This window comes from Diachasma alloeum, unplaced genomic scaffold (assembly GCF_001412515.2).
Source record: "Diachasma alloeum isolate Michigan unplaced genomic scaffold, Dall2.0 Dall_scaffold_00178, whole genome shotgun sequence".
Lineage (NCBI taxonomy): Eukaryota > Metazoa > Arthropoda > Insecta > Hymenoptera > Braconidae > Diachasma > Diachasma alloeum.
Window position 1 is genome coordinate 4160411 of NW_021680344.1, and position 12528 is coordinate 4172938.

The 12528-nt window shown below is 39.0% G+C and overlaps 1 protein-coding gene across 2 annotated transcripts; it reads right to left on the bottom strand.

Moving 5' to 3' along the window:
* Positions 1–483: 483 nt before the first annotated feature.
* On the bottom strand, positions 484–7164 carry LOC107038512 (tyrosine-protein phosphatase non-receptor type 7). Of its 2 annotated transcripts, none has more exons than XM_015257669.1 (6): positions 7015–7164; positions 4895–5087; positions 4434–4611; positions 3993–4223; positions 2609–3522; positions 484–2374 (listed from the first exon to the last, which is right to left on the bottom strand). In XM_015257669.1, the coding sequence occupies exons 1-6, from the start codon at positions 7118–7120 to the stop codon at positions 2263–2265; spliced, it is 1734 nt and encodes a 577-aa protein (XP_015113155.1). In that variant the 5' UTR covers positions 7121–7164; the 3' UTR covers positions 484–2262. The 2 variants fall into 2 exon arrangements, with proteins under 2 accessions (XP_015113155.1, XP_015113148.1); XM_015257662.1 differs by having other exon boundaries at positions 3993–4226.
* Positions 7165–12528: the final 5364 nt, after the last annotated feature.

The following is a 12528-nucleotide window of genomic DNA, read 5'->3' on the forward strand; positions in this document are numbered from 1 at the left end:
TCATATCTTGTCTGACATCGCTGCTACAAACTCGGGTCTACAACTCGGGCCTTCAATTGAAAGCCCGAGTTGAAGACCCGAGTTTGTAGCAAAGATGTCAGACAAGATATGAATGTTTTTTTGGGCTCAAATGAAAGAGCGGGTCGAGAAATGGCGTGCTAGGGCCTCTAAAGATGGTGTTGAACCAGGGGAGACTCCTAGACCCCACTGGACAATGTTGTCACAATTGCGCTTTTCAATTGAAAACAGACATCATCTTTAGAGACATTTGTCATCTTTAAAGACTTCTGCACGCCATTTTTCGAGCCGCTCTTTCATTTGAGCCAAAAAAAACATTCATATCTTGTCTGACATCTTTGCTACAAACTCGGGTTTTCAACTCGGGTTTTCAATTGAATGATTCATAAAACGTGAAATCTATCGATGACACGTTTTATGAATCAGAATAATTCCCAAATCTTAGACAAAGTGAAGAAACACATGTTGATACTATAAACATTTATTTACGTCACATAAGTACAATTGAACACCAAGGGGTCGCTAGAATTAGTGTTGTTCAATACCATTGAAATGCTATTCATAAATTGTCAACCCATCGTTCATAAATAATAGTTAAAATTCTGGCTGTTCCTCCCTTGTCGCACAATACCACTCGTATCCTCAAATATAATTTTTTTCTCATTTTCTGTACAATATATTATTATGTATACATATTTTATATATCACAAAATTGCGGTTACCGAAGAGAAATAACTCACACTTAAATAATTACTTGAATATCTCCGACTAAAATTAATCGTTTGCATTAAATAAAAATTTTGTTGCAGCAGTGATCAATGCAGGGAATATTCCTTCAATCACTGAGGCCTTTTTGAAATGATGATCGTTTTATTTTAGGCACGCAGGGGAGCTGAAATTCTACAAGGGATGTGAGGCAAAACGGGCATTGAAATTTTTTTTCAATGTTTCTAAATAAAATTTGTACTTTTTATGCGAAAAAAATGACCCCATTTCATTGAAAATTCAGTGAATCATTGAAATTAAAAAAAAAACCCAGTGCCCATTCTGCCCCACTTCCCCCTACCTCTAAGATTCGATAATTTGAGCCTTTTTCACCAGTTTCTTATGATTAATTAATTGATCCATCAAATCTAAGCTTCAAGTGATGATAACAGAATCATAATTTAATTATTTAAAGAGAGAAAGAAGTGAACCTAAAAAAATTACACGGAGGATCCGGCCCTCCGTGAAATCGAATAATAATATAATTGTAAATTTACCTCTGAGATTGTAATTCCTCTATTTCGCCTTATTCAGCAGGTTTCTCGGTTTATTTTTCTCATTCACAATTCCCTCCCAACATCTACGACAGATAGAGGGACATTTTCCTGTTCTCCACCTCTGATTCATTTCCAGTTTCAACGCCCGTAAAATTCTCTCAACGATTGATCAGACGTATGTTGTACTAATCGCATTCAGTCTTTGTCGATAAAATAATTAAAGATAATTTACAGATAGTTTAGTGAATTGTAAATTTTCTGCGCTTTTCAGATGTCCGAGTGATGAAGTTACATTATTAATATTGAAAAGTTTGATTTTCAATTGAATAGAACCAGGAATTCTCCTCACTCCACTCAACATTTCCAAAAGATTAATTCTCAAGACCATAATGTCTCTTTCTTCATAGTGCAGAAGTGATAGTTTAGCTCAGTGGGTCCCAAAAAAAATTCAATTGATCCATAATGTGAATTATCAGTTTTGTATGATCGATGGTTAGTTTTCCGATTTTTTTCCGTGTAAATTACAATTCGTGAAGTAAAATATCAGATCTCATTTTGAATAGATCATTCAAAAGTTCATTACATTGTATTAGTGTCTTTGTTAAACATCTCGAGTCCAAAAAATCATTTGAGCCTTTATCAACTTCACCATCGATCAATGATAAATATATACTCTGTAATATTATTTACATTATTCATACATTTGGTGGCAGTATAGTTGAATGGCAGCTTGTCACGACAATGAATTCATCAGTCGTCGCAGTAACGGAAAGTTATTTTATTCATTATCTCTAGACATTTGATGTCTCGAACACTCATACCAAAGTTCCTGACATTTGTTTTAAGATTTTTTTTTTCATTCCTTCGTCATTCTAATAACATCAAGGAGCTAGAAACGGAGTTCGTACCTGCAGTTCATGCGTTAGCTATCGACGAGGCCGATTTATCATTTAGGAGAGTTCAATCTTGAGTCTTTTCTCATTCAATCGCCCGTTGTGGGGGTTTTTCCATCTAGCGTTTGCTCGAAGAGGCATAATGCTCTGTGAACAAACTCGTACTGCTCAGCTGTCTGTACCATTCCCCCCCTGTCATACCTGATCGTAAAAAAATTGAATTATCAATAATTGAATAATTTTTGTTTTATTTATTATTTCCTTAAATTATTCTAACAGGATCAAGTGTCTAAACTTTAAACACTTGATCCTGATGAAGTTCGAAAAATTACCAAATCGTCGTGAAATCACAATTAGATGAATGTTATTCCGATTGTCCATGACATTAACAAAAATCCAACAACAAAATAATAAAAGAAAGTTCAATAAATTTACCTCATTTGACATAAAATCCCCAAAACATCGACATTGCCATCTCTACTCAATTGCATGATTCCTGTAGCTAGAGCGATGAAACAGCCTGTCCTCCCAATGCCAGCACTGCAGTGCACCACGATTGGTCCTGGCAATGTATTGACCTCAGCCGCTAGACTGACGAGTGAGTCAGAGGCCTGTGGTACAGCATGATCTGGCCACGAGTCATACCAGTAATGTGTCACCTGCCTCCTCTCGCCCTCGTGTCTGATCTCAAGATCTCGAATGGTGAATCCACCTCTCGAGATTATGGAGTTGAGGATTATGGTGAAGGGTCCACTCTGCACGCGACTGTTCATCTCCAGGGGAAAATAAACGTCGCACTTTGTCTTGGAGGCCTCGAAGAGCCTCGTCATCATGACTATTGCCTGGACATTGTCCATCCAGATCATCTTCCAGAAGTCTGTTACTGTGTTGGGAAGGGGGCCCTGTGTTGCGATATAACGGTTCTCCTCACCGTCGTAACCACGAATGTAATTGGCATTTATGTAACTCGCCACTGGGTCATCTAGCCCTGGGAGAACGACTCGTGACTGAGGATTTGGAAGAACTCCTGAGTAACGATTCTTCACTCCAGCCCCGAAAATATCCACCTTCTCAGGGACGTTCAGGGGCACCTCCCAGAACTCCTTGTGCAGAGATGATGGATCCTTTATTGCTTTACGCAACTGACCACGTGAGAGGATGTTCCCAGTACTCAGGAGAATCTCGTCGGAGGTACACTCACGTGTTGGGGGGACCAGGCGCGGTGGGCTGTCTGGTGCTGGTGTTAATTCAATCGTCAGGCTTGCTGACGAGCCTCGACGCTCCAGGAGACCTTTTGCTTTCACACGAATCGGCTCGGGACGTCTCTCACGAACCGGCACTGACATCACCTGCAAATATAAATGATTAATCGTGATAAAGCTACGGAAATTAAAAATACTATTTTATTCGATTATTCTTAATTCAATTTTGTTTGAAATTAAATGGGCTGGTGAGAGTTTTTTTGCTGATAATTCAGTAGCGAACTGATAAAACGGTATGAGCCAATTTTGACTATTGACCAGTTTTCAATGAATATCTCGGAATCTAAGGGAGATAGCAAAATTTTTGTTGTAACCTTTTCTGTAGAGCCGACTGAGAGCTACAACAAATGTAATTACGAAAATATCGCTATCTCCCTTAGATTCATAAATATCCCTCAAAAACTCAACGGGGAGATGAGTTGACTTAAACCGCTTTACCATTTCGCTACTGAATTCTTATTTCATTTAATTGGTTAATAAGAAGTAAAATTGAATAAAAAACATTGTTCTAGTGTTGAAAAATAATCTGAACATAATGGCAAGCTTCAATGAATTACCTGTGGCAAGCCACTGCTGGTTTCTGGTGCTGTCCGGATAGGCAGAACGGATACAGGCGGCTTAACAATTGGCTGTCGTACCCATTGTGCCTCCATGGGCTTCTCCTGCGTACTCTTTCCTGGCTTATCGAGCGCCTGAGTAACTTGCGCTCCTTCCTCCACCAGGCCTCGTCTGTCTCCATCTCCTGTCTTCTTTTCACTCGACATTTGCTTCCGGAGCCATAACAGGAACTGCTTTGCATCATTCATAATCATCAGTGGGGGGTGGAAAAAGGAATTCATTATGTGAATTTCAAATACATTTTAAATCTATTTGGAGGCATTTCCAGAGCAAGTGAATTCAGAAAATGCAAAACGATGAAATGAATTAAATGTGTTGGGGGATTTTTTATGTCAGGGCAGGAATGGAGAGCTTTAAGATAAAAAATGAAAAATTGTTACCAGGAAAGTGAAGAGAATAGCACCAGCAAAAGCACAGACAATCACTGGAAATGGTATGTCCCAGTATATCCATGATACTGCTGTCGTCGAGCTGACCTCCTGACTCGCGCGTGTATTAAGCTGTGCTGCTTGAAGATCCATTCCAGCATCATCCAGTCCCGTAGCGGACTGCCGGATTCTAATTATAAATAACAATCAAATTAATTCCTCATAATTTGATAATCACTTGTCCCGAAAAGGCAATGACATTACTGAATTTATTTCGATTTAATGTGATGTCTTAAATTAGTGATGAATAATAAAACATAAAGTAAAATTTCATTCGTTTGTATTCAACTGCCGCTGATGGCTCGTAAAATTGAAATATTCACAGACACTCTCACATGTTTCTCAGTAAATAAAAGATAAAATGCTAATGACGCTTTTGTTCTAGATTTTTCTTCAATTTCTTTTGGGTTTACCTGTGATGCGACCGAGCGGACATCCCCTCGGTAACCGGGAGCAGGGATACTGGCAGCACAGTATCACCGTGCCACCTTTGCTCGGTGATTAGGTAGACCCCTTCCAAATTCCCAGGATCATTATCATCATTAGGACTTCCATATCGATTAACGTTATTTATGTAACGTGGAGACAGTGGTGTGCCAGTATTTCCTGTAACCACGGGATTTTCATTATATTATAGCTATACGACTGGCGACGGGAGTGATGTAATCTCCCGACCCAAAGTATTGCATGGAGACTTGAGAAAGAAACTGTATTTTTACATTTTTATTTTCATCGATAACGCTGTTGATTCTGATGATAATAACAAAACGAACGACAAGGGCAATGAGTCTCACGACACGAAATATCTCGGAGAGTTGTAAATCCATCGTTAATAAATATCATTGCAATTGTTAATTGACAATTTAGTTCCTCGGCAACAAAATACTGTTCGTAATTCGATAAATGAAGTAGATATTTTCTATTTAGATCTTTGAAAATTCAATTCAAACAGCATTTTCTAGCTTTCAATGTTTATTCTCGATAACGCTGTTGATTTTCGTGATAGTCAAGCGACACGCGTGACATGAAATACCTCACGGAGCTGTAAATTAACTGCCAATAAATAAAACGCTGTTTATAATTTACACTTCAAAGAATGAAGTAGGGGAGGATGCGGTAAAGTGGACACTTTTGACTTTTTTTAAATATTAGTGACGGGTTCAAATGTTGATGAAATTTAATCTTTTTTTTTTCAATACAAAGAACAATTCTTTCCCTTTGTGATGAGCCTAAACTGAGCTCTATTGATAGGGAAGAGTGGGGTAAAATGGACACTTTAGACTTTTGTTTTAATTACTCATAACTCAGAAACAAATTTATCAATTCAGCTCAGTTTAGGCTCATCACAAAGGGAAAGAATTGTTCTTTGCAATGAAGAAAAAATTATTAAATTTTATCAGCATTTCAACCCGTCATTAACATTTAAAAAAAAGTCAAAAGTGTCCATTTTACCCCAACCTCCTCTCCATTTGTTTCGGAGTTACGAATAATTTGAAAAAAGTCTAGTGTCCATTTTACCCTACCCTCCCCTACATATTTTCAATCTCCGTCTTTAAAAATTCAATTCAAACAGTATCTTACACTTTTTATGTTTGTTATCGTTAATATTGTTGATTTTCATAATAATAAGACGAAAAAAGAATGCGGAATCGCACGAAGCTGTGAATTTCCCGTTAATAAAATTATAAAAATTGCATGAACTTGATTGTTTCGTCCAAGGTCAGTGGCATCACTCATGCACCATGTGAAAAATCCCTACTCTCGTAATAGCACATCAAACAAAGGCCCATGAATCACACAATTAAATCATCGTGCCCATGTAAAAGCCTACGATCAGTTGCCCAGGGTAATTTCCCTGTAAAAATATCATGCATGGGCAAAATGGAGCGACACTGCCTCTTACTTCCCCCCTCCACCTCTAATGAGACCCATAAAACTTCAGTGGGAAACGCGAGACGACGAGTATTATTATTTCGCTTCTTCACTGTACAAACTGCATTTCCCCCTGCATCCACAAATGTACAGACCACATTTTGTTCACGATAAGTCATTAAAGTACCACAGGAAATGTCGGAGATAACCCGTGCGACTCCAACTCAATCCCCAAGCGTTGGCGAGATAAAGAGAGACGGAAAAACACGAAAGGAGAGAGAATCGTCGGCTTCCTATCGCTCAACAGGAAGTAAACATTGGGCTAATTTTATGAACGGCGAGCGGAGAGTTACGCGAGGGGAGCAGGGGCGGGGGAGTAGACAGATGCTGAGTACAACCAATCAGGAAATAGGATCGCCGGCTCTCGCGTTGATGAATCGGATGCGCCGTTGTACACAATTTTTTTTTTCACACGATAAAACCGCGAATAACCGCTGAAGATTACCAGTTCCGTTGGTTTTTTCGCTGGTTTTAATGATTTATTCGTCGGTTCTCGCACTCACATGCCGGAAAGTGAATTCCTTTGCCGTTTTTCAGCTGAATTCACAGGTTTTTCGGACTTCGGGGGAATTAATTGAGCGGGGAATTGGTGAAAATTTACCTGCGATGCCTCCAATTCGCTCCGAAATAATCATAGTCCCGAGGAGAATTGTGGATAGAGCTGAAGTTGTGTGAATATTCGTAAAAGAGTCACTGAGAATCGCCATGTTTGTTTCAATGAAACTGTGGAAACCGATGTGACCTGCGCAACAGTCGGGTTCGAACTGCCTCGACATTCCATTCACCGAATGCTCGTTGCCACCGGATTTCAACGGCCAAGAGCGCGGGAGGGGGAAGCGCGAGGCACTGGGCCAATGGGAATGCCCGGTTGTGGCGGTTCGGGCGGAATTTGGCGGGAGAGGATGCGAAAGCATCACGTGTAAGTCTTTTTAGATTATTGTTGCAGTGGGAATCGCGGGAACTGTGGCCCTCGTCTTCTCGGAGTGTGAGAAATTAGGGATTCTAGTTATGATTGGGATGGAAAAAGGATTTTCAATTTACCGTGGTACACACTGCATTGCCTCATGGTCGAGCGATTCGTATCCTCGGGGAGGGAGAGACACATTGAATCCAAGTTGTTTTGAAATGTTCATGGAGCACTTGAATTCAATAGTTTATTTATTTGGGGCGGTAATTGTTGTCCGCAATTGGTCGCATTTTTTGAGTTGTTTTTGAATGAAGGGTTTTTTACGCAGGATTTATTCTCAATTTATTCAAGTTTTTACTGAAATACCGATTTTATCAAAACATTTAATTTTGATCTTTCATTTATCCATTTGATAAAAAAATGTTTAGCACTCGCGATCGTTCTTGATTTTTGTGGGGCAAAAATATCTTTATGGGGATTTTTTAAATTCACGAATAGTAATAGAATAAATTATATCCACCGCTCTATTTTTTTTCAGTTTATCCCGAAACAATTTTACTAGATTAATCCTCCAATTGATGAAGAGACAGTTATTTCCAATTTATAAAAATGTCTCTAGTCGAAGAGATGATTATTATTTCCCGGAAAAAAACCATCGATTTCAATGAGGTATTTCCAATTTATAAAAATGTCTCTAGTCGAAGAGGTGATTATCGATTTCCGCAGAAAAACCATCGATTTGAATGAGGTATTTTGTTGTTTCAAGAGGAAAATCCACAGAACCCCAGTGAATAGGAGGACAGTCGTAGCACTGACTGCTGAAAAGACCAAAATCGAGAGGGGAAGTCCCCTCACCCTCCCCTATCCCCCCGGATCCTCACGGTTGGAGCTGTCTTCCTCTTCCCCCTCTTCGCTGTATAGCTCTAGCTTTCGAGCTTTCACAAACACCCGCGTAAAGTGCGTCCTGCGATTGGCCTCTGAGTGAGGAGTGCGTGGGCGTCCTCCCCCAAATCTCCGGGCGATTTGGCTCTGGGGTGAATATATGGGGCTGACACTCACGTCTTATTGTTCAACTTTTTTTCGGGAGGAGTGGAGGAGCGTCTCAATTAAGAGGTGGAAATGGATCAGCTCTCTTTTACCTATTGCTTCATCGTTATAGGGAACTCGAGGGGAAATTGGATCGGGATTTTTCTTTGTTTACTGGGGTGAATGGCTTCATTGGGGGGAAGACGAGGGGGAAATCAATAATTTTCTTTTTATTTCTACGTCTTTTGGGAGAACGAAATCCAGACGTCATGAATAATTCTGCAAAATCGAGGAGTTAGTCTATTTCATGCAAAACTCCGTTTGCTAGAACGATTTTGCGAACATGTTTGAAAATTACTCAAAATATTGCATTTGTCGCTAGAGATTTGTTAAAAAATTTCTCTCGAGTTTATGATCGGTCGTGATGTTTGGAAATCCCTCTTATCGAAGGGACTGACGACCGAAGTTGTGAATGAAGCGGCCCCTGTGGAGATACCATCGGGAAGGGATAGGCTCGAGGAACAACGCACAACACACGCGCACTCGCCCGCACCTAGAAGACTCTACTGTCTCGATCCATTCACATGGACCACTGGCTGCATTTGCTCTCGGCGTTTTATTTTTGAATGAAAGGGGGCTTTCATCGGAGCAAAACCGAGTTCAAAGCTTTCTCTGTTTACGGACGGAAACGTGGTTTCGATTTTTGCAACACATGAAACCAGATTTTTTTTACGGTCGAATGTGAAGGTATTTCGCTAATTTTATTTCGATAAATTACCGAAAATTGGCGAATGAAGAATTTTTTCGGTGAAAACAATTAATTTTAGGGGAGAAAAACATTCTACTGAACTTAATAATTCAGTAGCGAAGTGGGAGACCGCCTCAAGTTGACTCATCTCCCAATTGAGTTTTTGAGGAATATTTCCGAATCTAACGGAGATAGCGAAATTTTCGTGATCACATTTGTTGTAGGTCTCAATCGGCTCTACAAAAACGGTTATAACAAAAATTTTGCTATCACCCTTAGATTCCGAGATATTTATTGAAAACTGGTCAATAGTCAAAATTGACTTATACCGTTCTACCACTTCGCTACTGAATTATTCAATCATAATTTCAATTTTTTTCTGTAAAAAAATTGTTTCCCATTTACTTCAAATCAGAGTAAAGAATGACAGCAATTTCGCTCTCAAGCATAATCTATTTTTATTACCGCAATTTCTGCACATTTTCACTCTTACCCTTTTGTGTCGACAATAAAAATGTTAGAACATTCGTGTACGATTTGCTATGGCCGTCAATGGACAATTGCGTGGGACGAATGGAGGCGGGAAAAACGTAGCGTACACACGATAGGGCGTAGGCGTCCAGTTTCAATACCAAAAGAAACTCAAGAGGAAGTGAGGAGAGAAAAAAAAGGACAATATACAAGCAGTGTATATATATAATAGGTACCTCAGAACATTTCTCGGATGAGACACATGTGACAGTTACGCCGGAGTAAACACTCAGGAGAAGTTGACACTCAACTCTCGTAGCTTCTTTTTTCGGCTCTTTTTATAGATTCTACGGGTTCCAAGGTCGTCGAGATTATCGGTTACGATTACCTCCTCCACTCACTGCTTAACGAGTCTGTAGATTTCCACTTCCGGTGGTTAATAGGCGGTCTCGTCTGCTGAGGATGAAAAACATGGTTCGAATGACGTTTTGTTTTTAAGAGTTGCAAGAAAATTTCTGATATCCGTAATTGACGAAATCGGTGGATAGGGGAAGACTCAATTGTATGGAGAGAGCATTTTGTAGGAAATTATCAGAATATGATTATTTCCGTGCAAATTAAAATGTTTTTACGACATTTTTACTGAAAATAATGAATTTTTTCTAGAGTTTTTGAAAAAATAACGTTTTCACAAATTCTTTTCTCATTTCGTGATGCATTCAAGTCATATTTCCCCCTGGCAAGGGATTTAAAATGGGTAAACAATGGAAGGGGAAACATTTACCCGTAATTACCCGAAATGTCTTAAAAATTACAAAGATAATTTACTGAAAAACAAACTATTTTTACGACATTTTTACTAAAAATAATGAATTTTTGCTAGAGTTTTTGAAAAAAATGTCGTTTCCGCAAAGTCTTTGCTCATTTCGTGATATATTCAACTCATATTTCCCCTCTCCCAAGGAATTTAAAATGGGTGAACAATAGAAGGAAAAACATTTACCCGTAATTACCCGAAATTAACGAAAAAAATTGCATCAAGAGTCAAATCTCTTAAAAATTACAAAAATATAATTTTCTGAAAAACAAAATGTTTTTACGACATTTTTACTAAAAATAATGAATTTTTTCTAGAGTTTTTGAAAAAAATGTTTCCACAAATGCTTTGCTTATTTCGTGATAAATTCAAGTCATGTTTCCCCCCTCCCAAGGAATTTAAAATGGGTAAACAATGGAAGGGAAAATATTTACTCGTAATTACCCGAAATTAACGAAAAAAAATTGCATCAAGAGCCAAATCTCAAAAATTACAAAAATATAATTTACTGAACAACAAAATGTTTTTACGACATTTTGACCGAAAACATTGCCTCTTTTCCTAAAGTTTGTAAAAAAAAATTTCACAAATTCTTTCTTCATCGCGTGATGAATTAAGGAGTTTAAAAGGGAGAAAAAAAACGCGGAATGAGGATCAGCGTCTCGAATTCCCTAAACCAGTTTCTTTCCATTTTTTCGAAAGCCGGATGGCCCCTAGCTGAATATCCGAGCCCTCGCCCCCGGAATGATTTCAGTAATTTTTTTTACCATCGGAAAGAATGTTAAAGGGACGAAAGACGGTACCTTTTATTCGTCTTCCTCGCTCTCTCCTTCTCCGAAAACACTGGGAGTGATCTGATATCTCGGACCGGCCGGTTGCATCTGAATGCCGGACTCGAATGACTCAACTCCTCTCGGAGAGCCACAATGAACTGCATTCAGGTTTTGAGCGGTTAAGGGGGTGGTATAGAGGGGTAGCCGCGCGCAATCGTGACACAGTTTCTCACTCCCCCTTTTTCACCTTGTGCATCACTTCGTGTGCATAGATCTCCATACACAACATTTTATCAATCAAAAGCGAATGAGGGGAAATAAAATAGAATATTTCATTATTTTTCTCATTCACAGGAGTTCAACCTGACGGAAATTAATCGGCGGCATTATTCTCGCGAGTGAGAAATCCTGTAGTAAATGATTTAATATAAAAAATCATTCTTTAATACATTTTTATATGAATTTGGAACTTTTTTCATTCAGTATCCAGCGAATCTCAGGGTAAAAGTAAAATGTGGGTGGAGGGGCAAATGGTGAATGAGGAGTCGAGGTCGGGCGGATGACGGTTAGCGGAGCGGAGAGGGCGGTTGAGGGAGGTTGAGTGAAAAAGGGGGTGCACGAATGTAGGCTAGTCTAGCTGGCGGAGCGCTTCCCTAATCGATACACGCAGAGACTCGTGAGAGGCCGCTCTATATCGATGGATTGCTAATTTTTTTGACGGCCACGTATCAATTTCATTGAAGAAAACATCACAAAGAAATGAAATATCCTTTTGAAATATCAGTTTACAAAAATTCAGTAGTGAAGTGGTAAACGGAGATCAGTCGACTCATCTCCCAATTGCGTTTTTGAGGAATACTTCCGAATCTAAGGGAGATAGCGAAATTTTTGTAATTACAGTTGTTGTAGCACTCAATCAGCTACACAAAAAAGGTTATAACAAAAATTTTGGTATCTCCCTTAGATTCCGTGTTATTGATTGAAAACTGGTCAATAGTTAAAAAAAAAAGAAAAACGGTTTATTTTATTGGGGCGTTGTGGGGTTCATACCAGCCGCGTCCCCGTCGCGAACCCTGGGTCATGCTAAGTGCTGGTAGGGCTTGATAATTATGCCTTACCATGCACTCGTGGGTTTAATTTTAATACCTTAATAAATTTAATATTGTAATTAACATGCCTTCAGAAGGAAAGGTGCCGTTTGGGGACACCCGTAGATCTATGTGAGCTTCCATCATATAATATGAGATGTCTCAAAGAGGTTTAAATTCAATAATAGCCCAGGAAAAAAATAAAATAAAAACATAAATCATAAATTGACTCATCTCCTTTTACCACTTCGCTACTGAATTGTTCTTAGTTTTATTCACAATGAA

What these genes read in the sequence shown, in the direction of transcription:
- LOC107038512 (XM_015257662.1), bottom strand. Translation starts at nt 7,120, where the DNA reads ATGGCGATTCTCAGTGACTCTTTTACGAATATTCACACAACTTCAGCT. An exon ending in TCCGCTCGGTCGCATCACAG is followed by an intron (nt 4,612 to 4,894) that starts GTAAACCCAAAA and finishes ATTTATAATTAG; the next exon opens with AATCCGGCAGTCCGCTACGG. An exon ending in CTATTCTCTTCACTTTCCTG is followed by an intron (nt 4,227 to 4,433) that starts GTAACAATTTTT and finishes AATGATGCAAAG; the next exon opens with CAGTTCCTGTTATGGCTCCG.